Source organism: Lissotriton vulgaris, unplaced genomic scaffold, assembly GCF_964263255.1.
Source record: "Lissotriton vulgaris unplaced genomic scaffold, aLisVul1.2 SCAFFOLD_227, whole genome shotgun sequence".
NCBI classification, from domain to species: Eukaryota; Metazoa; Chordata; class Amphibia; order Caudata; family Salamandridae; genus Lissotriton; species Lissotriton vulgaris.
This window is the reverse complement of record NW_028242055.1, coordinates 176818-200877: the sequence shown is the minus strand read 5'-3', so window position 1 is coordinate 200877 and position 24060 is coordinate 176818. Positions and strand designations below refer to the sequence as shown.

Here is a 24060-nt window from a genome sequence, read left to right as displayed (position 1 = left end):
CACCAGGAGTCGTCCCAGGCGGAGGGCGAGGAGCCCAGGATGAGGACCTCCGTCTTGTCTGAGTTCAGTTTCAGGCAGCTGGTCGTCATCCACTCGGCTACATCTTTCATCCCTTCGTGCAGGTTGGCTCTGGCGGGGTCGTTGGTCAGGGAGAGGATCAGCTGGGTGTCGTCGGCGTAGGAGATTATGTTGAGGTTGTGTTGGCGTGCGATGGCCGCGAGGGGGCTCATGTAGACGTTGAAGAGGGTGGGGCTCAGCGAGGATCCTTGAGGGACGCCGCAGATGACTTCAGTGGCCTCTGACTTGTACGGTGGTAGGCGGACTCTCTGTGTTCTTCCGTCGAGGAAGGAGACGATCCATTCCAGTGCCTTCTCCTGGATTCCGACGTTGCTGAGGCGCTGCACTAGGGTGCGGTGGCAGACAGTGTCGAATGCCGCGGAGAGGTCTAGGAGGATTAGGGCCGCTGTTTCTCCGTTGTCCATCAGGGCTCGGATGTCGTCGGTGGCGGCGATGAGGGCGGTCTCGGTGCTGTGGTTGGCTCGGAAGCCAGACTGTGAGGGGTCGAGGGATCCATTCGTCTCGAGGAAGGCGGCCAGCTGTTTGTTGACGGTCTTCTCGATGACTTTGGCTGGAAACGGGAGGAGCGAGATGGGGCGGTAATTCTTGAGTTCGGTGGGGTCCGCTGTAGGTTTCTTGAGTAGAGCACTGAGTTCGGCGTGCTTCCAGCTCTCAGGGAAGGTGGCGGTGTCGAAGGAGGTGTTGATAATGTCCCGCAGGTGGGGTGCGATGACAGCGTCGGCCTTGTTGAAGACGTGGTGAGGGCAGGGGTCGGTCGGAGATCCGGAGTGGACGGAGTTCATCATGCGGACGGTGTCTTCGGTGCTGATCCGAGTCCAGGCGCGGAGGGTGGTGGTGGGCGGCGTTGCTGTGGTCGTGGCGTGCGTCGGTTGAATGCTGAAGCTGTTGTGTATGTCCGCGATCTTGTTGTGGAAGTAGGAGGCGAGGGAGTTGCAGAGGTCTTGCGATGGGGTGATGTCTTTGTTTCCGGCGTTGGGGTTGGAGAGCTCTTTCACGATGTTGAAGAGTTCCTTGCAGTTGTGTGCGTTGTTGTCCAGCCGGTCCTTGAATGCAGTTTTCTTGGCGGCGCGGATCAGTTGGTGGCGCTTTCGAGTGGAAAGCTTGAGGGTGGTCATGTTGTCCGGTGTTGGTTCCCTTCTCCAGACTTTCTCGAGGGCTCGGCAGTTCTTCTTGGAGCTCTTGAGTTCGTCGGTGAACCATGGGGCTTTCTTGCTGGCGGGTCTGCTGGGCGGGGTCCTCAGAGGGGCGAGTTCGTCCGCGCAGTTGCTGATCCACTTCGTGAGGTTGTCGGCGGCCTGGCTGGGGTTCGCTGAGCTGGCAGGAGGGTGCTGGCTCAGGGAAGCGGCGAGCTGGTCGGCTGTGATCTTGTTCCAGCTTCTTCGGGCAACCTGTTGCTGGTGGTGGTGGATCGTCGTTCTTTTGAAGGTGAAGTGGACGCAGCTGTGGTCCGCCCAGTGGAGTCCTGTGGCGTGGCTGAAGGCGATGTCTTTGCTGGATGAGAAGACGGCGTCGAGGGTGTGTCCGGCGAGGTGGGTGGGGGTGGACACCAGCTGCTTGAGTCCGAGGTTGGCGAGGTTGTAGAGCAGGGTGATGGTGTTGCGGTCGCTGTTGTTCTCCAGGTGGAAGTTGAGGTCCCCCAGGAGGATGTAGTCGGCGGAGGGGAGGGCATGCGGGCTGATGAAGTCGGCGATGTCCTCGCTGAATTGTGTGCGTGGTCCCGGGGGTCGGTAGATCAGGGTGCCTCTGAGGGTGGTCTTCGGGTCGGTGTGGATCTGGAAGTGCAGGTGTTCGGCGGTTGTCAGGGTGTTGTCGGTGTTGGTCGTGATGCGGATGGTGTCCCTGTGGATGACGGCAATGCCTCCTCCCATCTGGTTGGCGGAGCGGTCTCTCCGGGTGATCTTGTATCCCTCTGGGATGGCGATGGCGATGTCGGGCGCTGAAGAGGCGTTCATCCAGGTCTCCGTGAGGAAGGCAACGTCAGGGGCTGTGGTGTCGAGGAGGTTCCAGAGTTCGATGGCGTGTCTGTGGACGGAGCGGGTGTTGAGCAGGATGCACTTGAGGTGGTTGCTGCTGGTGTTCGGCTTGGTGGGTGCTGGTGCGAGGCTGGTGCGAGAGAGTGATCCGACCACACACAAGGTGTTATTAGTGGGCGAGAGGACTTGACCCCATGGGTCCAAATATGATCGAGGATGTGGGTGGCGGACCTGACTAGTTGAATAAAATTCAGGCTCGAGAGACCCTCGAACAGTTCGGAAGCATGCGGGCCGGCGTCCTCGTGCTGGAACCAGTAATTAAAGTCACCAATGATGACTATACGGGGGGAGGAGGCAGTGATGTTGGTCAGCTGGTCGATGAAAGATGAGGGAAAAGACGGCATAGAGTGGGGGGGACGATAAAGTACCATAAGAGTGACTGCACCTACCTCAGTCCGGAGGCTGAGGACCAGGGTGTCCACTTCCGGTAGGGTCATGGCAGCGGAGGCAATAATCTTGAGATCCTTGCGTATTACCGCCGCCACCCCTCCCCCGGTGCGACCCCCTGATTGGTTGGTATTCAACAGAAAGTAGTCTGGGGGTAGCGCAGCCAAGATGTCGGGGAGTGACTCGTCAGTGAGCCAGGTCTCTGATAACAGTAGGAGGTCAGGACTTTCAGTCATAAGTAAGTGCAGAATGTCAGCTTGGTGCTTGACCATGGAGCGGGTGTTTAGATATAAAACCCGAATCTGTGACTCGGTAGGAGCCGGAGCAATGAGTGCTGGCGTCGACACAAGATGAGGGAATGAAGTGCCTGCAATGCCGAGTGATGTGATACGAGTCTAGGTATCGGGGGAGAGAGGGCTGGCAAAGGCGTGTAGGCACTTAAGAGCGGAGGGAGAGTACAATATAGGAGTGGCAGCATCCCTAGCCCCTGGGCCCGTCCGGCCGCGGATGGGCGCAGACGGGCTGGACTTAGGCGCGACTTCGGCGCGCTGACGGCGTGCCCGCTGCGCCCGGCCGCTGCGCTCCCTGTAAAGGGGCGCCATTTTATGGGCTGAGGTCGTGAGGGGCCGAGCGCTGCACCGCTCACCCAATATGGCGGCCAAACAGCGCGACCCGGCGGGAATTAGTATCCTGCGAGGGCGGCTGTCCAGGATGAAAGATAGCGGCAACCTGCACAACAAAAGAGGTTAGTCGTATGCCACAAGCAATTAAGGCAAGGCAAGGATCTCAGGTCTCTGTGAGAACACACTCCTGGCACCCGTCGGTGAAGGCAAGGAGCTCAGGTCTCTGTGAGAACACACTCCAGGCACCCGTCGGTGAAGGCAAGGAGCTCAGGTCTCTGTAAGAACACAGTCCAGGCACCCATCGGTGAAGGCAAGGAGCTCGGGTCTCTGTGAGAACACACTCCTGGCACCTGTTGGTGAGGGCAAGGAGCTCGGGTCTCTGTGAGAACACACTCCTGGTACCCGTCAGTGAAGGCTAGGAGCTCAGGTCTCTGTGAGAACACACTCCTGGCACCCGTCGGTGAGGGCAAGGAGCTCTGGTCTCTGTGAGATCACACTCCACGCACCCGTTGGTGAAGGCAAGGAGCTCAGGTCTCTGTGAGAACACACTCCAGGCACCCGTCGGTGAAGGCAAGGAGCTTAGGTCTCTGTGAGAACACACTCCTGGCACCCGTCGGTGAAGGCAAGGAGCTCAGGTCTCTGTAAGAACACAGTCCAGGCACCCATCGGTGAAGGCAAGGAGCTCGGGTCTCTGTGAGAACACACTCCTGGCACCCGTCGGTGAAGGCAAGTGTTAGAAATGGGATCCTGGCTGGCCAAGACTCGCGTCGAGGTCAGTCAGGGATCACCATTCCTAAGGTCAGGGCAAGGGAGTTACACACCAAGATAACCCCTACTCACCCTCTAGGTAACGTGGCGCGAGCAGCAAGGCTAAACTTGGAGGCGATATGAGTTAAGTATTTGCGCAGGCACCCCAGCAACAACACCCAAGGCCCACCACAAAGGAAACTCCACACAAGGTTATATATAAAAATAGCCTTTGTATTACCAAAACACATTAGATAAAACACACACTTTACAATGTGCCAGGGGCACGGGCAGAATTTACAGGGGATATTTACAAGACAGGGCCTCCTGGACCACTGTCAGGAGTCAGCACTTTCAGAAGTAACACTTTTAGAAATAGCACTTTTTAGATCATAGAATTATCACTGTAGCACAAAAATAACATACAACCAGTCACTACTGGTACCAGGTGAGCACCACCTATGCAATCCTCACTACCTTAGGAGATTACACTAGGGAACCTGGGCCTCGCTAGTACCACCTGTACTAGCAAGAAGGAAACCACCTAAGAATCGCTATACCTGTAGGGGTCTAAGGAAGGAAACACATGATGCATCACAATACATTCAGCGGTGTAAAAGGACAAAGCACATGACGCATAAAAACACATTCCGAGGTGCAAGGAACAGCAACACAATAGCGCAAAATCCACATTTGCCACCACCTGTGGCAGTCCCTGTGTCCCAATGTCAGGGCCTAAACGTGGCAGTTGCCCACAAAGTGCTGGGCAACTGGTGCAACACTGTTTGAGCCTTCCAGGGCTCAAGAACAACAATGAAGCCAATGTGGGAGCCTCGCTGGGCTCTCCACAATTATGCAAATGATGGAGCCTCTCTCGGCTCGTAGAATAAAGTGGCACCCTAAGCCTCTCCGGGCTTGAGAACAACTGTGGCGCTTTTGAGCCTCTCATGGCTCTCAATGATATTGGTGGTGCCTGAGCCCTTCGTGGGCTCGCAGTAAATAAAAAATGCCCCCTTGAGCCTTCCAGGCTCAACCACAAAATGCGGCCGTCTCTGAAGCCTCTCCGGGCTCTGAAAACAAATGTTGGGCAATCGGTGGAGTCCCCCTCCTGGGGACTCAAAATGATTATGGCCCACGGAGCCCTCTCAGGGCTTCACTAACCCTTCCCCTCACTCGGGGAGAGAGCACTGGGGGGGGGGAGGGGGGCGGGCACCAGCAATGTGCCCCGACGGCTCCCCCTTCACCAGAACAACACTGCGGGCCGTCACTCACCCGGTCCGGCGGCGGGGATTGTCCCTGGTGCTCCGGCTGCTGCTCAGGTGCCGCTGGCGGGGCTCCCCTCCTCCGGGGCCTCGCTGGCGCCCGCGCCTCTGCTCTTTTGCCCCGGGGCTCTCCCTCTCACTCGGGAGCCTCGGCAGGCAGGACGTGCAGGCTGCTTCCTGCTTCTCTTGCCTGGCCCCGTCACACCGCAATCCGCCTGACTTCCTCTGGGGCCGCCCTGGGGGTATGGAGGCGGGACTTCCGGGTCGCACTTGGCAGCGGCCCGGCAACGTTTTCAAAACACCCTGGGCTGCGGCGGTGATTTCCACACGGGGTGAGCTCCCGATAATTTAAATAAGGCGAGGTGGGTTCTCGCTATGGCCACAAAAATAGCGGCACGGTTCCTGGCGAGGTGGGCACTCGCCAGGGGCTTCGAAATCGGCAATTACAGCGGGCAAATGCCGGGTGGGCACCGGCTTTAAAATAACAATAAAGCGAGGTGGGCACTCGTAAAATAAATACCGAGTGCAGCAGAACTCCACAAATGCCGGGTGGGCACCGGCTTGGCAAACAAAGCGCTCTCAGCGCGCTGTGCAGAAAGGAAGCGCTCCCAAGCGCTCAGTAGACAATCCAGCGCTCCCAGGCGCTAGAAGGGCAAGACACAGCGCTTCCACAGCGCTAGGGCAAGGAACAAGCACTCCCAGGCGCTTTAGGGAATTCCACAGTCCAGCAAAAGTCCTTTAGGAGTCCAGGGACTGGGCAGGGCCCAGGGAGGCAAGCCGTCTCCCGGGCCCCAGCAGCAGCATGCCCCAGGTCAGATTCAAGTTGGGAACAAGAACATTTTCATGGGGTCACAGCCCCTCTTTTATACACCTTTTCCCTTTGTCTGTAGGTGCAGGGTGGGGGCAGAACCAGTCGCAGCTGGTCTGTAAGCACTGAAGATTGCTCAACCACCCCTTTCATTCATCAGGCAGGCTAGGGTCATCAGTCGCACCACAGGGGGCGGAGCCAGCATTGTGTGGGGGAAACCCAGCCTCATTCAGGACACAGGCGCAGCCCCTCCCTCACATCAGCATGCTAATCTCTCCATTCACCACCAGGGCAGACCCACACAGACTTCCTGGAGCCTGGCATCCCAGCCAGCTCCAGCCAATCACACGCCAGCACCTTCACAGCACATACACAGTCATGTCTAGAAGTAGCACTTCCGCACAAGACACAACCATGTCACATACATCGTTGCGAAGCATTCACTCTCACGAGTTCGCACATACCAGACTTGACCATGCACGCCTCACGCATCAGGAACTACCAGGGACACAGACATTCCCCATGCATTCCTATGGGAGAGCAGGCCAATCTCACACACGCACTCAGGGAGAGGACGCACTTTACACTGCGCCACAGTGTCAAAGTGCGCAAAGACCAGAAATCACTAGGCAAAAAGTTCAGGGGTGAACCTGCCAGAAGGGCCAAGTCCAACAGCAAGGAGCTCAGGTCTCTGTGAGAACACACTCCAGGCACCCATCGGTGAAGGCAAGGAGCTTAGGTGTCTGTGAGAACACACTCCTGGCACCCGTCGGTGAAGGCAAGGAGCTCAGGTCTCTGTGAGAACACACTCCAGGCAGCGGTCGGTGAAGGCAAGGAGCTCAGGTCTCTGTGAGAACACACTCCAGGCACCCGTCGGTGAAGGCAAGGAACTCAGTTCTCTGTGAGAACACACTCCAGGCACCAGTCGGTGAAGGCAAGGAACTCAGGTCCCTGTGAGAACACACTCCTGGCACCCGTCGGTGAAGGCAAGGAGCTCAGGTCCCTCTGAGAACACACTCCAGGCACCCGTCGGTGAAGGCAAGGAGCTTAGGTCTCTGTGAGAACACACTCCTGGCACCCGTCGGTGAAGGCAAGGAGCTCAGGACTCTGTGAGAACACACTCCAGGCACCCGTAGGTGAAGGCAAGGAGCTCAGGTCTCTGTGAGAACACACTCCTGGCACTCGCCGGTGAAGGCAAGGAGCTCAGGTCTCTGTGAGAAAACACTCCTGGCACCCGTCGGTGAAGGCAAGCAGCTCAGGTCTCTGTGAGAACACACTCCAGGCACCCGTCGGTGAAGGCAAGGAGCTCAGGTCTCTGTAAGAACACAGTCCAGGCACCCATCGGTGAAGGCAAGGAGCTCGGGTCTCTGTGAGAACACACTCCTGGCACCCTTTGGTGAAGGCTAGGAGCTCGGGTCTCTGTGAGAACACACTCCTGGCACCCGTCAGTGAAGGCAAGGAGCTCAGGTCTCTGTGAGAACACACTTTTGGCACCCGTCGGTGAAGGCAAGGAGCTCTGGTCTCTGTGAGATCACACTCCAGGCACCCATCGGTGAAGGCAAGGAGCTTAGGTGTCTGTGAGAACACACTCCAGGCACCCGTCTGTGAAGGCAAGGAGCTCAGGTCTGTGTGAGAACACACTCCTGGCACCCGTCGGTGTCGGCAAGGAGCTCAGGTCTCTGACAGAACACACTCCAGGCACCCATCGGTGAAGGCAAGGAGCTCAGGTCTCTGTGAGAACACACTCCAGGCACCCGTCGGTGAAGGCAAGGAGCTCAGGTCTCTGTGAGAACACACTCCTGACACCTGTTGGTGAAGGCAAGGAGCTCAGGTCTCTGTGAGAACAAACTCCAGGCACCCGTCGGTGAAGTCAAGGAGCTCAAGTCTCTGTGAGAACACACTCCAGGCACCCGTCGGTGAAGGCAAGGAGCTCAGATCTCTGTGAGAACACACTCCTGGCACCCGTCGGTGAAGGCAAGGAGCTCAGTTCTCTGTGAGAACACACTCCAGGCAGCGGTCGGTGAAGGCAAGGAGCTCAGGTCTCTGTGAGAACACACTCCTGGCACCCATCGGTGAAGGCAAGGAACTCGGGTCTCTGTGAGAACACACTCCAGGCACCCGTCGGTGAAGGCAAGGAGGTCGGGTCTCTGTGATAACACACTCCTGGCACTCGTCGGTGAAGGCAAGGAGCTCAGGTCTCTGTGAGAACACACTCCTGGCACCCGTCAGTGAAGGCATGGAGCTCAGGTCTCTGTGAGAACACACTCCTGGCACCTGTTGGTGAAGGCAAGGAGCTCGGGTCTCTGTGAGAACACACTCCTGACACCCGTCGGTGAAGTCAAGGAGCTCAAGTCTCAGTGAGAACACACTCCAGGCACCCGTCGGTGAAGGCAAGGAGCTCAGGTCTCTGTGAGAACACACTCCTGGCACCCGTCGGTGAAGGCAAGGTGCTCAGGTCTCTGTGAGAACACACTCCAGGCCCCGGTCGGTGAAGGCAAGGAGCTCAGGTCTCTGTGAGAACACACTCCAGGCCCCGGTCGGTGAAGGCAAGGAGCTCAGGTCTCTGTGAGAACACACTCCTGGCACTCGTCGGTGAAGGCAAGGAGTTCAGGTCTCTGTGAGAACACACTCCTGGCACCCGTCGGAGAAGGCAAGGAGCTCAGGTCTCTGTGAGAACACACTCCTGGCACCCGTCGGTGAAGGCAAGGAGCTCAGGTCTCTGTAAGAACACAGTCCAGGCACCCATCGGTGAAGGCAAGGAGCTCGGGTCTCTGTGAGAACACACTCCTGGCACCCGTCGGTGAAGGCAAGTGTTAGAAATGGGATCCTGGCTGGCCAAGACTCGCGTCGAGGTCAGTCAGGGATCACCATTCCTAAGGTCAGGGCAAGGGAGTTACACACCAAGATAACCCCTACTCACCCTCTAGGTAACGTGGCGCGAGCAGCAAGGCTAAACTTGGAGGCGATATGAGTTAAGTATTTGCGCAGGCACCCCAGCAACAACACCCAAGGCCCACCACAAAGGAAACTCCACACAAGGTTATATATAAAAATAGCCTTTGTATTACCAAAACACATTAGATAAAACACACACTTTACAATGTGCCAGGGGCACGGGCAGAATTTACAGGGGATATTTACAAGACAGGGCCTCCTGGACCACTGTCAGGAGTCAGCACTTTCAGAAGTAACAATTTTAGAAATAGCACTTTTTAGATCATAGAATTATCACTGTAGCACAAAAATAACATACAACCAGTCACTACTGGTACCAGGTGAGCACCACCTATGCAATCCTCACTACCTTAGGAGATTACACTAGGGAACCTGGGCCTCGCTAGTACCACCTGTACTAGCAAGAAGGAAACCACCTAAGTATCGCTATACCTGTAGGGGTCTAAGGAAGGAAACACATGATGCATCACAATACATTCAGTGGTGTAAAAGGACAAAGCACATGACGCATAAAAACACATTCAGAGGTGCAAGGAACAGCAACACAATAGCGCAAAATCCACATTTGCCACCACCTGTGGCAGTCCCTGTGTCCCAATGTCAGGGCCTAAACGTGGCAGTTGCCCACAAAGTGCTGGGCAACTGGTGCAACACTGTTTGAGCCTTCCAGGGCTCAAGAACAACAATGGGGCCAATGTGGGAGCCTCGCTGGGCTCTCCACAATTATGCAAATGATGGAGCCTCTCTCGGCTCGTAGAATAAAGTGGCACCCTAAGCCTCTCCGGGCTTGAGAACAACTGTGGCGCTTTTGAGCCTCTCATGGCTCTCAATGATATTGGTGGTGCCTGAGCCCTTCGTGGGCTCGCAGTAAATAAAAAATGCCCCCTTGAGCCTTCCAGGCTCAACCACAAAATGCGGCCGTCTCTGAAGCCTCTCCGGGCTCTGAAAACAAATGTGGGGCAATCGGTGGAGTCCCCCTCCTGGGGACTCAAAATGATTATGGCCCACGGAGCCCTCTCAGGGCTTCACTAACCCTTCCCCTCACTCGGGGAGAGAGCACTGGGGGGGGAGGGGGGCGGGCACCAGCAATGTGCCCCGACGCCTCCCCCTTCACCAGAACAACACTGCGGGCCGTCACTCACCCGGTCCGGCGGCGGGGATCGTCCCTGGTGCTCCGGCTGCTGCTCAGGTGCCGCTGGCGGGGCTCCCCTCCTCCGGGGCCTCGCTGGCGCCCGCGCCTCTGCTCTTTTGCCCCGGGGCTCTCCCTCTCACTCGGGAGCCTCGGCAGGCAGGACGTGCAGGCTGCTTCCTGCTTCTCTTGCCTGGCCCCGTCACACCGCAATCCGCCTGACTTCCTCTGGGGCCGCCCTGGGGGTATGGAGGCGGGACTTCCGGGTCGCACTTGGCAGCGGCCCGGCAACGTTTTCAAAACACCCTGGGCTGCGGCGGTGATTTCCACACGGGGTGAGTTCCCGATAATTTAAATAAGGCGAGGTGGGTTCTCGCTATGGCCACAAAAATAGCGGCACGGTTCCTGGCGAGGTGGGCACTCGCCAGGGGCTTCGAAATCGGCAATTACAGCGGGCAAATGCCGGGTGGGCACCGGCTTTAAAATAACAATAAAGCGAGGTGGGCACTCGTAAAATAAATACCGAGTGCAGCAGAACTCCACAAATGCCGGGTGGGCACCGGCTTGGCAAACAAAGCGCTCTCAGCGCGCTGTGGCAGAAAGGAAGCGCTCCCAAGCGCTTAGTAGACAATCCAGCGCTCCCAGGCGCTAGAAGGGCAAGACACAGCGCTTCCACAGCGCTAGGGCAAGGAACAAGCACTCCCAGGCGCTTTAGGGAATTCCACAGTCCAGCAAAAGTCCTTTAGGAGTCCAGGGACTGGGCAGGGCCCAGGGAGGCAAGCCTTCTCCCGGGCCCCAGCAGCAGCATGCCCCAGGTCAGATTCAAGTTGGGAACAAGAACATTTTCATGGGGTCACAGCCCCTCTTTTATACACCTTTTCCCTTTGTCTGTAGGTGCAGGGTGGGGGCAGAACCAGTCGCAGCTGGTCTGTGAGCACTGAAGATTGCTCAACCACCCCTTTCATTCATCAGGCAGGCTAGGGTCATCAGTCGCACCACAGGGGGCGGAGCCAGCATTGTGTGGGGGAAACCCAGCCTCATTCAGGACACAGGCGCAGCCCCTCCCTCACATCAGCATGCTAATCTCTCCATTCACCACCAGGGCAGACCCACACAGACTTCCTGGAGCCTGGCATCCCAGCCAGCTCCAGCCAATCACACGCCAGCACCTTCACAGCACATACACAGTCATGTCTAGAAGTAGCACTTCCGCACAAGACACAACCATGTCACATACATCGTTGCGAAGCATTAACTCTCACGAGTTCGCACATACCAGACTTGACCATGCACGCCTCACGCATCAGGAACTACCAGGGACACAGACATTCCCCATGCATTCCTATGGGAGAGCAGGCCAATCTCACACACGCACTCAGGGAGAGGACGCACTTTACACTGCGCCACAGTGTCAAAGTGCGCAAAGACCAGAAATCACTAGGCAAAAAGTTCAGGGGTGAACCTGCCAGAAGGGCCAAGTCCAACAGCAAGGAGCTCAGGTCTCTGTGAGAACACACTCCAGGCACCCATCGGTGAAGGCAAGGAGCTTAGGTGTCTGTGAGAACACACTCCTGGCACCCGTCGGTGAAGGCAAGGAGCTCAGGTCTCTGTGAGAACACACTCCAGGCAGCGGTCGGTGAAGGCAAGGAGCTCAGGTCTCTGTGAGAGCACACTCCAGGCACCCATCAGTGAAGGCAAGGAGCTCAGGTCTCTGTGAGAACACACTCCAGGCACCAGTCGGTGAAGGCAAGGAGCTCAGGTCTCTGTGAGAACACACTCCAGGCACCCGTCGGTGAAGGCAAGGAGCCCAGGTCTGTGTGAGAACACACTCCAGGCACCCGTCGGTGAAGGCAAGGAGCTCAGGTCTCTGTGAGAACACACTCCAGGCACCCGTCGGTGAACGCAAGGAGCTAAGGTCTCTGTGAGAACACACTCCAGGCACCCGTCGGTGAAGGCAAGGAACTCAGTTCTCTGTGAGAACAAACTCCAGGCACCCGTCGGTGAAGGCAAGGAACTCAGGTCCCTGTGAGAACACACTCCTGGCACCCGTCGGTGAAGGCAAGGAGCTCAGGTCCCTCTGAGAACACACTCCAGGCACCCGTCGGTGAAGGCAAGGAGCTTAGGTCTCTGTGAGAACACACTCCTGGCACCCGTCGGTGAAGGCAAGGAGCTCAGGACTCTGTGAGAACACACTCCAGGCACCCGTAGGTGAAGGCAAGGAGCTCAGGTCTCTGTGAGAACACACTCCTGGCACTCGCCGGTGAAGGCAAGGAGCTCAGGTCTCTGTGAGAAAACACTCCTGGCACCCGTCGGTGAAGGCAAGCAGCTCAGGTCTCTGTGAGAACACACTCCAGGCACCCGTCGGTGAAGGCAAGGAGCTCAGGTCTCTGTAAGAACACAGTCCAGGCACCCATCGGTGAAGGCAAGGAGCTCGGGTCTCTGTGAGAACACACTCCTGGCACCCTTTGGTGAAGGCTAGGAGCTCGGGTCTCTGTGAGAACACACTCCTGGCACCCGTCAGTGAAGGGAAGGAGCTCAGGTCTCTGTGAGAACACACTTTTGGCACCCGTCGGTGAAGGCAAGGAGCTCTGGTCTCTGTGAGATCACACTCCAGGCACCCATCGGTGAAGGCAAGGAGCTTAGGTGTCTGTGAGAACACACTCCAGGCACCCGTCTGTGAAGGCAAGGAGCTCAGGTCTGTGTTAGAACACACTCCTGGCACCCGTCGGTGTCGGCAAGGAGCTCAGGTCTCTGACAGAACACACTCCAGGCACCCATCGGTGAAGGCAAGGAGCTCAGGTCTCTGTGAGAACACACTCCAGGCACCTGTCGGTGAAGGCAAGGAGCTCAGGTCTCTGTGAGAACACACTCCTGACACCTGTTGGTGAAGGCAAGGAGCTCAGGTCTCTGTGAGAACAAACTCCAGGCACCCGTCGGTGAAGTCAAGGAGCTCAAGTCTCTGTGAGAACACACTCCAGGCACCCGTCGGTGAAGGCAAGGAGCTCAGATCTCTGTGAGAACACACTCCTGGCACCCGTCGGTGAAGGCAAGGAGCTCAGTTCTCTGTGAGAACACACTCCAGGCAGCGGTCGGTGAAGGCAAGGAGCTCAGGTCTCTGTGAGAACACACTCCTGGCACCCGTCGGTGAAGGCAAGGAACTCGGGTCTCTGTGAGAACACACTCCAGGCACCCGTCGGTGAAGGCAAGGAGGTCGGGTCTCTGTGATAACACACTCCTGGCACTCGTCGGTGAAGGCAAGGAGCTCAGGTCTCTGTGAGAACACACTCCTGGCACCCGTCAGTGAAGGCATGGAGCTCAGGTCTCTGTGAGAACACACTCCTGGCACCTGTTGGTGAAGGCAAGGAGCTCGGGTCTCTGTGAGAACACACTCCTGACACCCGTCGGTGAAGTCAAGGAGCTCAAGTCTCAGTGAGAACACACTCCAGGCACCCGTCGGTGAAGGCAAGGAGCTCAGGTCTCTGTGAGAACACACTCCTGGCACCCGTCGGTGAAGGCAAGGTGCTCAGGTCTCTGTGAGAACACACTCCAGGCCCCGGTCGGTGAAGGCAAGGAGCTCAGGTCTCTGTGAGAACACACTCCAGGCCCCGGTCGGTGAAGGCAAGGAGCTCAGGTCTCTGTGAGAACACACTCCTGGCACTCGTCGGTGAAGGCAAGGAGTTCAGGTCTCTGTGAGAACACACTCCTGGCACCCGTCGGAGAAGGCAAGGAGCTCAGGTCTCTGTGAGAACACACTCTTGGCACCTGTCGGTGAAGGCAAGGAGCTCAGGTCTCTGTGAGATCACACTCCAGGCACCCATCGGTGAAGGCAAGGAGCTTAGGTGTCTGTGAGAACACACTCCTGGCACCCGTCGGTGAAGGCAAGGAGCTCAGGTCTCTGTGAGAACACAATCCACGCACCCGTCGGTGAAGGCAAGGAGCTCAGGTCTCTGTGAGAACACACTCCTAGCACCCATCGGTGTAGGCAAGGAGCTTAGGTCTCTGTGAGAACACACTCCTGGCACCCGTCGGTGAAGGCAAGGAGCTCAGGTCTCTGTAAGAACACAGTGAAGGCACCCATCGGTGAAGGCAAGGAGCTCAGGTCTCTGTGAGAACACACTACAGCCACCCGTTGGTGAAGGCAAGGAGCTCAGGTCTCTGTGAGAACACACTCCTGGCACCCGTCGGTGAAGGCAAGGAGCTCAGGTCTCTGTGAGAACACACTACAGCCACCCGTTGGTGAAGGCAAGGAGCTCAGGTCTCTGTGAGAACACACTCCTGGCACCCGTCGGTGAAGGCAAGGAGCTCAGGTCTCTGTGAGAACACACTCCTGGCACCCTTTGGTGAAGGCAAGGAGCTCAGGTCTCTGTGAGAACACACTCCTGGCACCCGTCGGTGAAGGCAAGGAGCTCAGGTCTCTGTGAGAACACACTACAGCCACCCGTTGGTGAAGGCAAGGAGCTCAGGTCTCTGTGAGAACACACTCCTGGCACCCGTTGGTGAAGGCAAGGAGCTCAGGTCTCTGTGAGAACACACTCCTGGCACCCTTTGGTGAAGGCAAGGAGCTCAGGTCTCTGTGAGAACACACTCCTGGCACCCATCGGTGAAGGCAAGGAGCTTAGGTGTCTGTGAGAACAAACTCCAGGCACCCGTCGGTGAAGGCAAGGAGCTCAAGTCTCTGTGAGAACACACTCCTGGCACCCGTCGGTGAAGGCAAGGAGCTCAGGTCTCTGTGAGAACAAACTCCAGGCACCCGTCGGTGAAGTCAAGGAGCTCAAGTCTCTGTGAGAACACACTCCAGGCACCCGTCGGTGAAGGCAAGGAGCTCAGATCTCTGTGAGAACACACTCCTGGCACCCGTCGGTAAAGGCAAGGAGCTCAGTTCTCTGTGAGAACACACTCCAGGCAGCGGTCGGTGAAGGCAAGGAGCTCAGGTCTCTGTGAGAACACACTCCTGGCACCCGTCGGTGAAGGCAAGGAACTCGGGTCTCTGTGAGAACACACTCCAGGCACCCGTCGGTGAAGGCAAGGAGGTTGGGTCTCTGTGAGAACACACTCCTGGCACCCGTCAGTGAAGGCATGGAGCTCAGGTCTCTGTGAGAACACACTCCTGGCACCTGTTGGTGAAGGCAAGGAGCTCGGGTCTCTGTGAGAACGCACTCCTGACACCCGTCGGTGAAGTCAAGGAGCTCAAGTCTCTGTGAGAACACACTCCAGGCACCCGTCGGTGAAGGCAAGGAGCTCAGGTCTCTGTGAGAACACACTCCTGGCACCCGTCGGTGAAGGCAAGGAGATCAGAACTCTATGGGAACAAACTCCAGGCACCCGTCGGTGAAGGCAAGGAGCTCAGGTCTCTGTGAGAACACACTCCAGGCCCCGGTCGGTGAAGGCAAGGAGCTCAGGTCTCTGTGAGAACACACTCCTGGCACTCGTCGGTGAAGGCAAGGAGTTCAGGTCTCTGTGAGAACACACTCCTGGCACCCGTCGGTGAAGGCAAGGAGCTCAGGTCTCTGTGAGAACACACTCTTGGCACCTGTCGGTGAAGGCAAGGAGCTCACGTCTCTGTGAGATCACACTCCAGGCACCCATCGGTGAAGGCAAGGAGCTTAGGTGTCTGTGAGAACACACTCCTGGCACCCGTCGGTGAAGGAAAGGAGCTCAGGTCTCTGTGAGAACACAATCCACGCACCCGTCGGTGAAGGCAAGGAGCTCAGGTCTCTGTGAGAACACACTCCTAGCACCCATCGGTGTAGGCAAGGAGCTTAGGTCTCTGTGAGAACACACTCCTGGCACCCGTTGGTGAAGGCAAGGAGCTCAGGTCTCTGTGAGAACACACTACAGCCACCCGTTGGTGAAGGCAAGGAGCTCAGGTCTCTGTGAGAACACACTCCTGGCACCCGTTGGTGAAGGCAAGGAGCTAAGGTCTCTGTGAGAACACACTCCTGGCACCCGTCGGTGAAGGCAAGGAGCTCAGGTCTCTGTAAGAACACAGTCCAGGCACCCATCGGTGAAGGCAAGGAGCTCAGGTCTCTGTGAGAACAAACTCCTGGCACCCGTTGGTGAAGGCAAGGAGCTCAGGTCTCTGTGAGAACACACTCCTGGCACCCTTTGGTGAAGGCAAGGAGCTCAGGTCTCTGTGAGAACACACTCCTGGCACCCATCGGTGAAGGCAAGGAGCTTAGGTGTCTGTGAGAACAAACTCCAGGCACCCGTCGGTGAAGGCAAGGAGCTCAAGTCTCTGTGAGAACACACTCCTGGCACCCGTCGGTGAAGGCAAGGAGCTCAGGTTTCTGTGAGAACACACTCCTGGCACCCATCGGTGAAGGCAAGGAACTCGGGTCTCTGTGAGAACACACTCCAGGCACCCGTCGGTGAAGGCAAGGAGCTCAAGTCTCTGTGAGAACACACTCCTGGCAGCCGTCGGTAAAGGCAAGGAGCTCAGGTCTCAATGAGAACACACTCCTGGCACCCGTCAGCGAAGGCAAGGTGCTCAGGTCTCTGTGAGAACACACTACAGCCACCCGTTGGTGAAGGCAAGGAGCTCAGGTCTCTGTGAGAACACACTCCAGGCACCGATCGGTGAAGGCAAGGAGCTCAGGTCTCTGTGAGAACACACTCCTGGCACCCGTCCGTGTAGGCAAGGAGCTCAGGTCTCTGTGAGAACACACTCCTGGCACCCGTCGGTAAAGGCAAGGAGTTTAGGTCTCTGTGAGATCACACTCCAGGCACCCGTCAGTGAAGGCAAGGAGCTCAGGTCTCTGAGCGAACACACTCCTGGCACCCGTCGGTGAAGGCAAAGAGCTCAGGTATCTGTGAGAACACACTCCTGGCACCCGTTGGTGAAGGCAAGGAGCTCAGGTCTCTGTGAGAACACACTCCAGGCACCCGTTGGTGAAGGCAAGGAGCTCAAGTCTCTGTGAGAACACACTCCTGGCACCCGTCGGTGAAGGCAAGGAGCTAAGGTCTCTGTGAGAACACACTCCAGGCACCCGTCAGTGAAGGCAAGGAGCTCAATTCTCTGTGAGAACACACTCCAGGCCCCCGTCGGTGAAGGCAAGGAGCTCAGGTCTCTGTGGGAACACACTCCTGGCACCCGTTGGTAAAGGCAAGGAGCTCAGGTCTCTGTGAGAACACACTCCAGGCAACCGTCGGTGAAGGCAAGGAGCTCAGGTCTCTGTGAGAACTCACTCCTGGCAACCGTCGGTGAAGGCAAGGAGCTCAGGTCCCTGTGAGAACACACTCCAGGTTCCCGTCGGTGAAGGCAAGGAGCTCAGGTCCCTGTGAGAACACACTCCAGGCACCTGTCGGTGAAGGCAAGGAGCTCAGGTCTCTGTGAGAACACACTCCTGGCACCCGTCGGTGAAGGCAAGGAGCTCAGGTCTCTGTGAGAACACACTCCTGGCACCGGTCGGTGAAGGCAAGGAGCTCAGGTCTCTGTGAGAACACACTCCAGGCACCTGTCGGTGAAGGCAAGGAGCTCAGGTCTCTGTGAGAACACACTCCAGGCACCTGTCGGTGAAGGCAAGGAGCTCAGGTCTCTGTGAGAACACACTCCTGGCACCCGTCGGTGAAGGCAAGGAGCTCAGGTCTCTGTGAGAACACACTCCTGGCACCCGTCGGTGAAGGCAAGGAGCTCAGGTCTCTGTGAGAACACACTCCAGGCACCCGTCGGTGAAGGCAAGGAGCTCAGGTCTCTGTGAGAACACACTCCAGGCACCTGTCGGTGAAGGCAAGGAGCTCAGGTCTCTGTGAGAACACACTCCTGGAACCCATCGGTGAAGGCAGAATGCTTTGTAGCGCCTCGATGGAGCCTTCTCTGATTTAGGTGGAATATGGTTTTGGGCCCATCCGGATCTGTCCTGTGGTCAGTTCCACAAGAGTAAATAGAATTGACCACTTACGTTTAGGCTGCATTGCAGAATCACATGGGGATATTAATACACTCTATTTAACCAAATTAAACCTGCACAATGCGCAGTATTCCTCCGATGTACAAAAGCCTTCAGCATTGTGTCATCTTTAGCTCATGTTTGCTTTGAGGGTGTACTTCTAAAACCTTTATATATACATACGAAGAGAACATACCAGACTTGTGGCATTATTCACCAGCACAACTTCTGCAAAAGAGGAGGAACCCGCTGACTGAGAACTAAAGTACAGACAGGCTTACTAAAGGGAACCGGTCATGGATGTGTTCAAGAACGTCACACTTTCTGCTAAAACTCAAATTAAAAAGCCTATATTCACATTATTAAAATAATGGGATAATGAAAGGGAATGGTCAGAGGGCCGGATTCACAAAGCTATATTCACTCTTTTGTGTGAGTTCACACCTTTTATATATTTCCGAAACTACGACTTAAAACACATTTTCGAGTGCGGAGACTCCCTGCATAGAGGGATTGCCTTTCCCTGGTAAGTCTGAGCCGTCTGCTCCTGAAGCCCCTGGAATCTCCTCCAAACTGATCAACCACTGACTGAGTATTTGCGTCACAACTTCCGGGCACAGTTCCACCGCAGAAGAAGACGCTATAAGGGGCCTTCGATGGAGCCAGGACCCCTCTGTCACCTGGTGGACGCTGAAGAATGGGTTTCTGGCTTGAAACGCCATGGGCCCTGCACCGGAAGACGCCATATTCACACAACAAACACAAGGAATGGAACCGATGGAAGGGCTTACGCAGCACGGATCCGCACATTCGTCGTTGCCAAAACAGACTATTCACCATAGGAGGTTCAAACATCCCACCCCGAAACCGTACCCGCTCTTTGTTGGCATCGACAGGCCGCCTTCCATCTCAAGCCCCCTGGATTTTGGGTGTGATATGCAATTGTCTTATTCAATTCTCCTTCTACCCCTTCTCCTAAAATATATATCAATATTTCTCTGAAAAGTATGCAGTGGTTGCCTTCAAGGGTGTTATGCATGACTTGAGAGATAGTTAGTTAGTTAGATAGATAGTTAGTTGATCTCAGAGGGTTTGTCATATTCTTAATTCTAATGATGGACATTCCCTCCCCAGGCCGCGTGAAAGGGCGGATCCTGCTCCACTTGTCCATCGGTCCGTACTTCATGTACCTCCTACCAGCCTGTGACTACTTCGAAGAGATCGTGATTGGCAGCCCGACAGATCAATGCCTGGCTGAGGTGGAGAAATGGCGCACAAATGCTCCGGGGGCTCTTGACTGCAGCCACGCTGCCCAGCTGACGTGTGAGCTTCAGGGCAACAGGTATGGGTTCTGCACCACTGGGGGTATTACAGACGGGGCCCAATGCATGCCCCCGCTGTGCTGATGTTTACACGTCCACGTCTTCTTACTCTCGCAAAGACACACTAGCACATCTGGAATCCACATCAGCTGCTGTTTCCAGGAGTAGCAAGGCACATGTTATGCCAATGATCTAGGCTAGTCCAAACATGTGTGGACATGTGCATACTGTGCAACTCCGAATTTGGAAGGGCAACTGAATTTGAAAAAGCATTTCTTTGGGAGCGAGGGGTGGGCAAGCCACACCAACACCCATTTTGTATGTGAAAAAGGCCGCTTTATTTAAAAAAAGTGCATATTACAAAATAACCAACTGGCAACTGCCTTACAAAAGTAAAGCCTAGCTATACATTGAATAGCTGACCCCAAACCCCGCCTCCCTATGATCCCCTCAAAAGTCCCCCCACCCTGGCATTAACATAAGAACATTGCACAGTATTGCAGTTAAAACTTTTTCCCATTGACAACGTGTTCCCTCCCTGCCTTCCTGCAACTGTACCTAACAAACGTCTATCCTGAAACTTAGACTACCTGCCTACCCTTTTCCTGCCCTTGCTCACAAACCTCCAATACTTCAACAAAAACCTGTGCCACCCCTGGCCAACTTTTCAAAACCCTGCTAGCACCTGTTCCAAGCGACAACCTCCATAAGATCCCTTATGCACCTGTCTCCACAAACCTGGCCTAAACCAAATAACAAACCCCAAAGACTCCACCCAGCTAAAAATCTTAAAAAGAGGGATGGGAGGGCGGGGACATGTAAACTATTACTAGCTCCCCTGCTGCCAGCCACAGGTCACCAAAACATAAAATGGTGTCTGCAAATCCCCTCATTGGATTATATAAGCATTGGGCTATAATTGGGCTACTCCCCAAAAAAGCCCAAAACCACAAAATGGCTGATTCGGCCAGCCCAAAACCCCTCCTAAACAGCCCAGGGGGCAGGCCTCACTACATGAGGCTGCCCCCCAAACCTCCTTCTCCGCAGGGTTCTCGTTTTGCTGGTTGAGAAAGCTATCTATTCCCCAACACACCAATCCTTTCTGGAGTGAAACATTCCCATCTCATCCTGGAAGGGGGGTCACTCTAGATCTTTGGGGAGAACCTCCTGACTCTTTCCAGTGTTGCAAAGGGTCAAAAATTTGCAATATCTATAATTTATCAAAAGAACCTTTCACCTCATGCCGCACTGCTGCCGTTTCTAGGAGCCGTAATATCGCACGTCATATTCACCCAAATGATGTCTCTCAAATGACTGAACATGGGGGGCTGTGAGGTTTGGTTCCCCTTACGAGGAGTCACACTCATAGCCTATGGAGCCCTCTCTTTGGTCGAGGTGATCTTTCATCTCACTGAGCAATCATGTTCGCTAATACTTTTATTATGGTTTTCTTTGATTTTGTTAATGATTCAATCAAGCAGTGATAGATCGACCAAGTCTCATTATATATTTTTTTTGGGGGGAGAGTTCATTACTTCCCCTCCTCCCAAAGAATTCCTGTCAAACTCTGTTTTACTTTTCTAGATCGGAAACGGGCCTTCTTCCATGAGACATGTCCCCCCTCTTTCTCGCCCACACTGAATCAGGATGCTGGAAGTCTCCACTCCGAGGAAAGGGTGAAACATGTTTCCTCCTGGTAAAGCATCATGGTTTCACTTGCCCCTCTCAACGTCTGGCTTTGTTATTTAAAGCCAAGACATGACATTGATACAGTGATCACATCTCACCGCTGTCCCCCTCCGCACTGGGTGACACAGATTCCTCTCAGTGATCACATCCCACCGCTGTCCCCCTCCGCACTGGATGACACAGACCCCTTACAGAGATCACAAAACCGACCACTCTCTCCCTCTACTCTGGGTGGCACAGATCCCTTACAGCGATCACAAAACCGACCACTCTCTCCCTCTACTCTGGGTGACACTGATCCCTTACAGCGATCACAAAACCGACCACTCTCTCCCTCTACTCTTGGTGACACTGATCCCTTACAGCGATCACACAACCGACCACTCTCTCCCTCTACTCTGGGTGACACAGATCACTTACAGAGATCACAAAACCGACCACTCTCTCCCTCTACTCTGGGTGACACTGATCCCTTACAGCGATCACAAAACCGACCACTCTCTCCCTCTACTCTGGGTGGCACAGATCCCTTACAGCGATCACACAACCGACCACTCTCTCCCTCTACTCTGGGTGACACAGATCACTTACAGAGATCACAAAACCGACCACTCTCTCCCTCTACTCTGGGTGGCACTGATCCCTTACAGCGATCACAAAACCGACCACTCTCTCCCTCTACTCTGGGTGGCACAGATCCCTTACAGCGATCACAAAACCGACCACTCTCTCCCTCTACTCTGGGTGGCACTGATCCTTTACAGCGATCACAAAACCAACCACTCTCTCCATCTACTCCTGGTGACACTGATCCCTTACAGCAATCTCACAACCGACCACTCTCTCCCTCTACTCTGGGTGACACTGATCCCTTACAGCGATCACACAACCGACCACTCTCTCCCTCTACTCTGGGTGGCACAGATCCCTTACAGCGATCACAAAACCGACCACTCTCTCCCTCTACTCTGGGTGACACTGATCCCTTACAGCGATCACAAAACCGACCACTCTCTCCCTCTACTCTTGGTGACACTGATCCCTTACAGCGATCACACAACCGACCACTCTCTCCCTCTACTCTGGGTGACACAGATCACTTACAGAGATCACAAAACCGACCACTCTCTCCCTCTACTCTGGGTGACACTGATCCCTTACAGCGATCACAAAACCGACCACTCTCTCCCTCTACTCTGGGTGGCACAGATCCCTTACAGCGATCACACAACCGACCACTCTCTCCCTCTACTCTGGGTGACACAGATCACTTACAGAGATCACAAAACCGACCACTCTCTCCCTCTACTCTGGGTGGCACTGATCCCTTACAGCGATCACAAAACCGACCACTCTCTCCCTCTACTCTGGGTGACACAGATCCCTTACAGCGATCACAAAACCGACCACTCTCTCCCTCTACTCTGGGTGACACAGATCCCTTACAGCGATCACAAAACCGACCACTCTCTCCCTCTACTCTGGGTGGCACAGATCCCTTACAGCGATCACAAAACCGACCACTCTCTCCCTCTACTCTGGGTGACACTGATCCCTTACAGCGATCACAAAACCGACCACTCTCTCCCTCTACTCTGGGTGGCACAGATCCCTTACAGCGATCACAAAACCGACCACTCTCTCCCTCTACTCTGGGTGACACTGATCCCTTACAGCGATCACACAACCGACCACTCTCTCCCTCTACTCTGGGTGGCACTGATCCCTTACAGCGATCACAAAACCGACCACTCTCTCCCTCTACTCTGGGTGGCACTGATCCCTTACAGCGATCACAAAACCGACCACTCTCTCCCTCTACTCTGGGTGGCACTGATCCCTTACAGCGATCACAAAACCGACCACTCTCTCCCTCTACTCTGGGTGACACAGATCACTTACAGAGATCACAAAACCGACCACTCTCTCCCTCTACTCTTGGTGACACTGATCCCTTACAGCGATCACAAAACCGACCACTCTCTCCCTCTACTCTGGGTGGCACAGATCCCTTACAGCGATCACAAAACCGACCACTCTCTCCCTCTACTCTGGGTGACACTGATCCCTTACAGCGATCACACAACCGACCACTCTCTCCCTCTACTCTGGGTGACACTGATCCCTTACAGCGATCACACAACCGACCACTCTCTCCCTCTACTCTGGGTGACACAGATCACTTACAGAGATCACAAAACTGACCACTCTCTCCCTCTACTCTGGGTGACACTGATCCCTTACAGCGATCACAAAACCGACCACTCTCTCCCTCTACTCTGGGTGACACAGATCACTTACAGAGATCACAAAACCGACCACTCTCTCCCTCTACTCTGGGTGACACAGATCACTTACAGAGATCACAAAACCGACCACTCTCTCCCTCTACTCTGGGTGACACAGATCACTTACAGCGATCACAAAACCGACCACTCTCTCCCTCTACTCTGGGTGACACTGATCCCTTACAGCGATCACAAAACCGACCACTCTCTCCCTCTACTCTGGGTGGCACAGACCCCTTACAGAGATCACAAAACCGACCACTCTCTCCCTCTACTCTGGGTGACACTGATCCCTTACAGCGATCACAAAACCGACCACTCTCTCCCTCTACTCTGGGTGACACAGATCACTTACAGAGATCACAAAACCGACCACTCTCTCCCTCTACTCTGGGTGACACTGATCCCTTACAGAGATCACAAAACCGACCACTCTCTCCCTCTACTCTGGGTGACACTGATCCCTTACAGCGATCACAAAACCGACCACTCTCTCCCTCTACTCTGGGTGACACTGATCCCTTACAGCGATCACAAAACCGACCACTCTCTCCCTCTACTCTGGGTGGCACAGATCCCTTACAGCGATCACAAAACCGACCACTCTCTCCCTCTACTCTGGGTGACACAGATCACTTACAGCAATCAAAAAACCGACCACTCTCTCCCTCTACTCTTGGTGACACAGATCCCTTACAGCGATCACAAAACCGACCACTCTCTCCCTCTACTCTGGGTGACACTGATCCCTTACAGAGATCACAAAACCGACCACTCTCTCCCTCTACTCTTGGTGACACTGATCCCTTACAGCGATCACAAAACCGACCACTCTCTCCCTCTACTCTGGGTG

General features: G+C 55.3%; 1 protein-coding gene across 1 annotated transcript in view; it reads left to right on the top strand.

Annotated features, from left to right (window-relative positions):
- The window catches only part of LOC147669076 (indolethylamine N-methyltransferase-like), a 54158-nt gene that overhangs the window by 7667 nt on the left and 22431 nt on the right, over window positions 1–24060 (top strand). The window contains exon 2 of the mRNA XM_086948237.1: window positions 19043–19250. Within this exon, the coding sequence (XP_086804363.1) occupies window positions 19043–19250 (208 nt within the window). The remainder of the gene's footprint in view (window positions 1–19042; window positions 19251–24060) is intronic.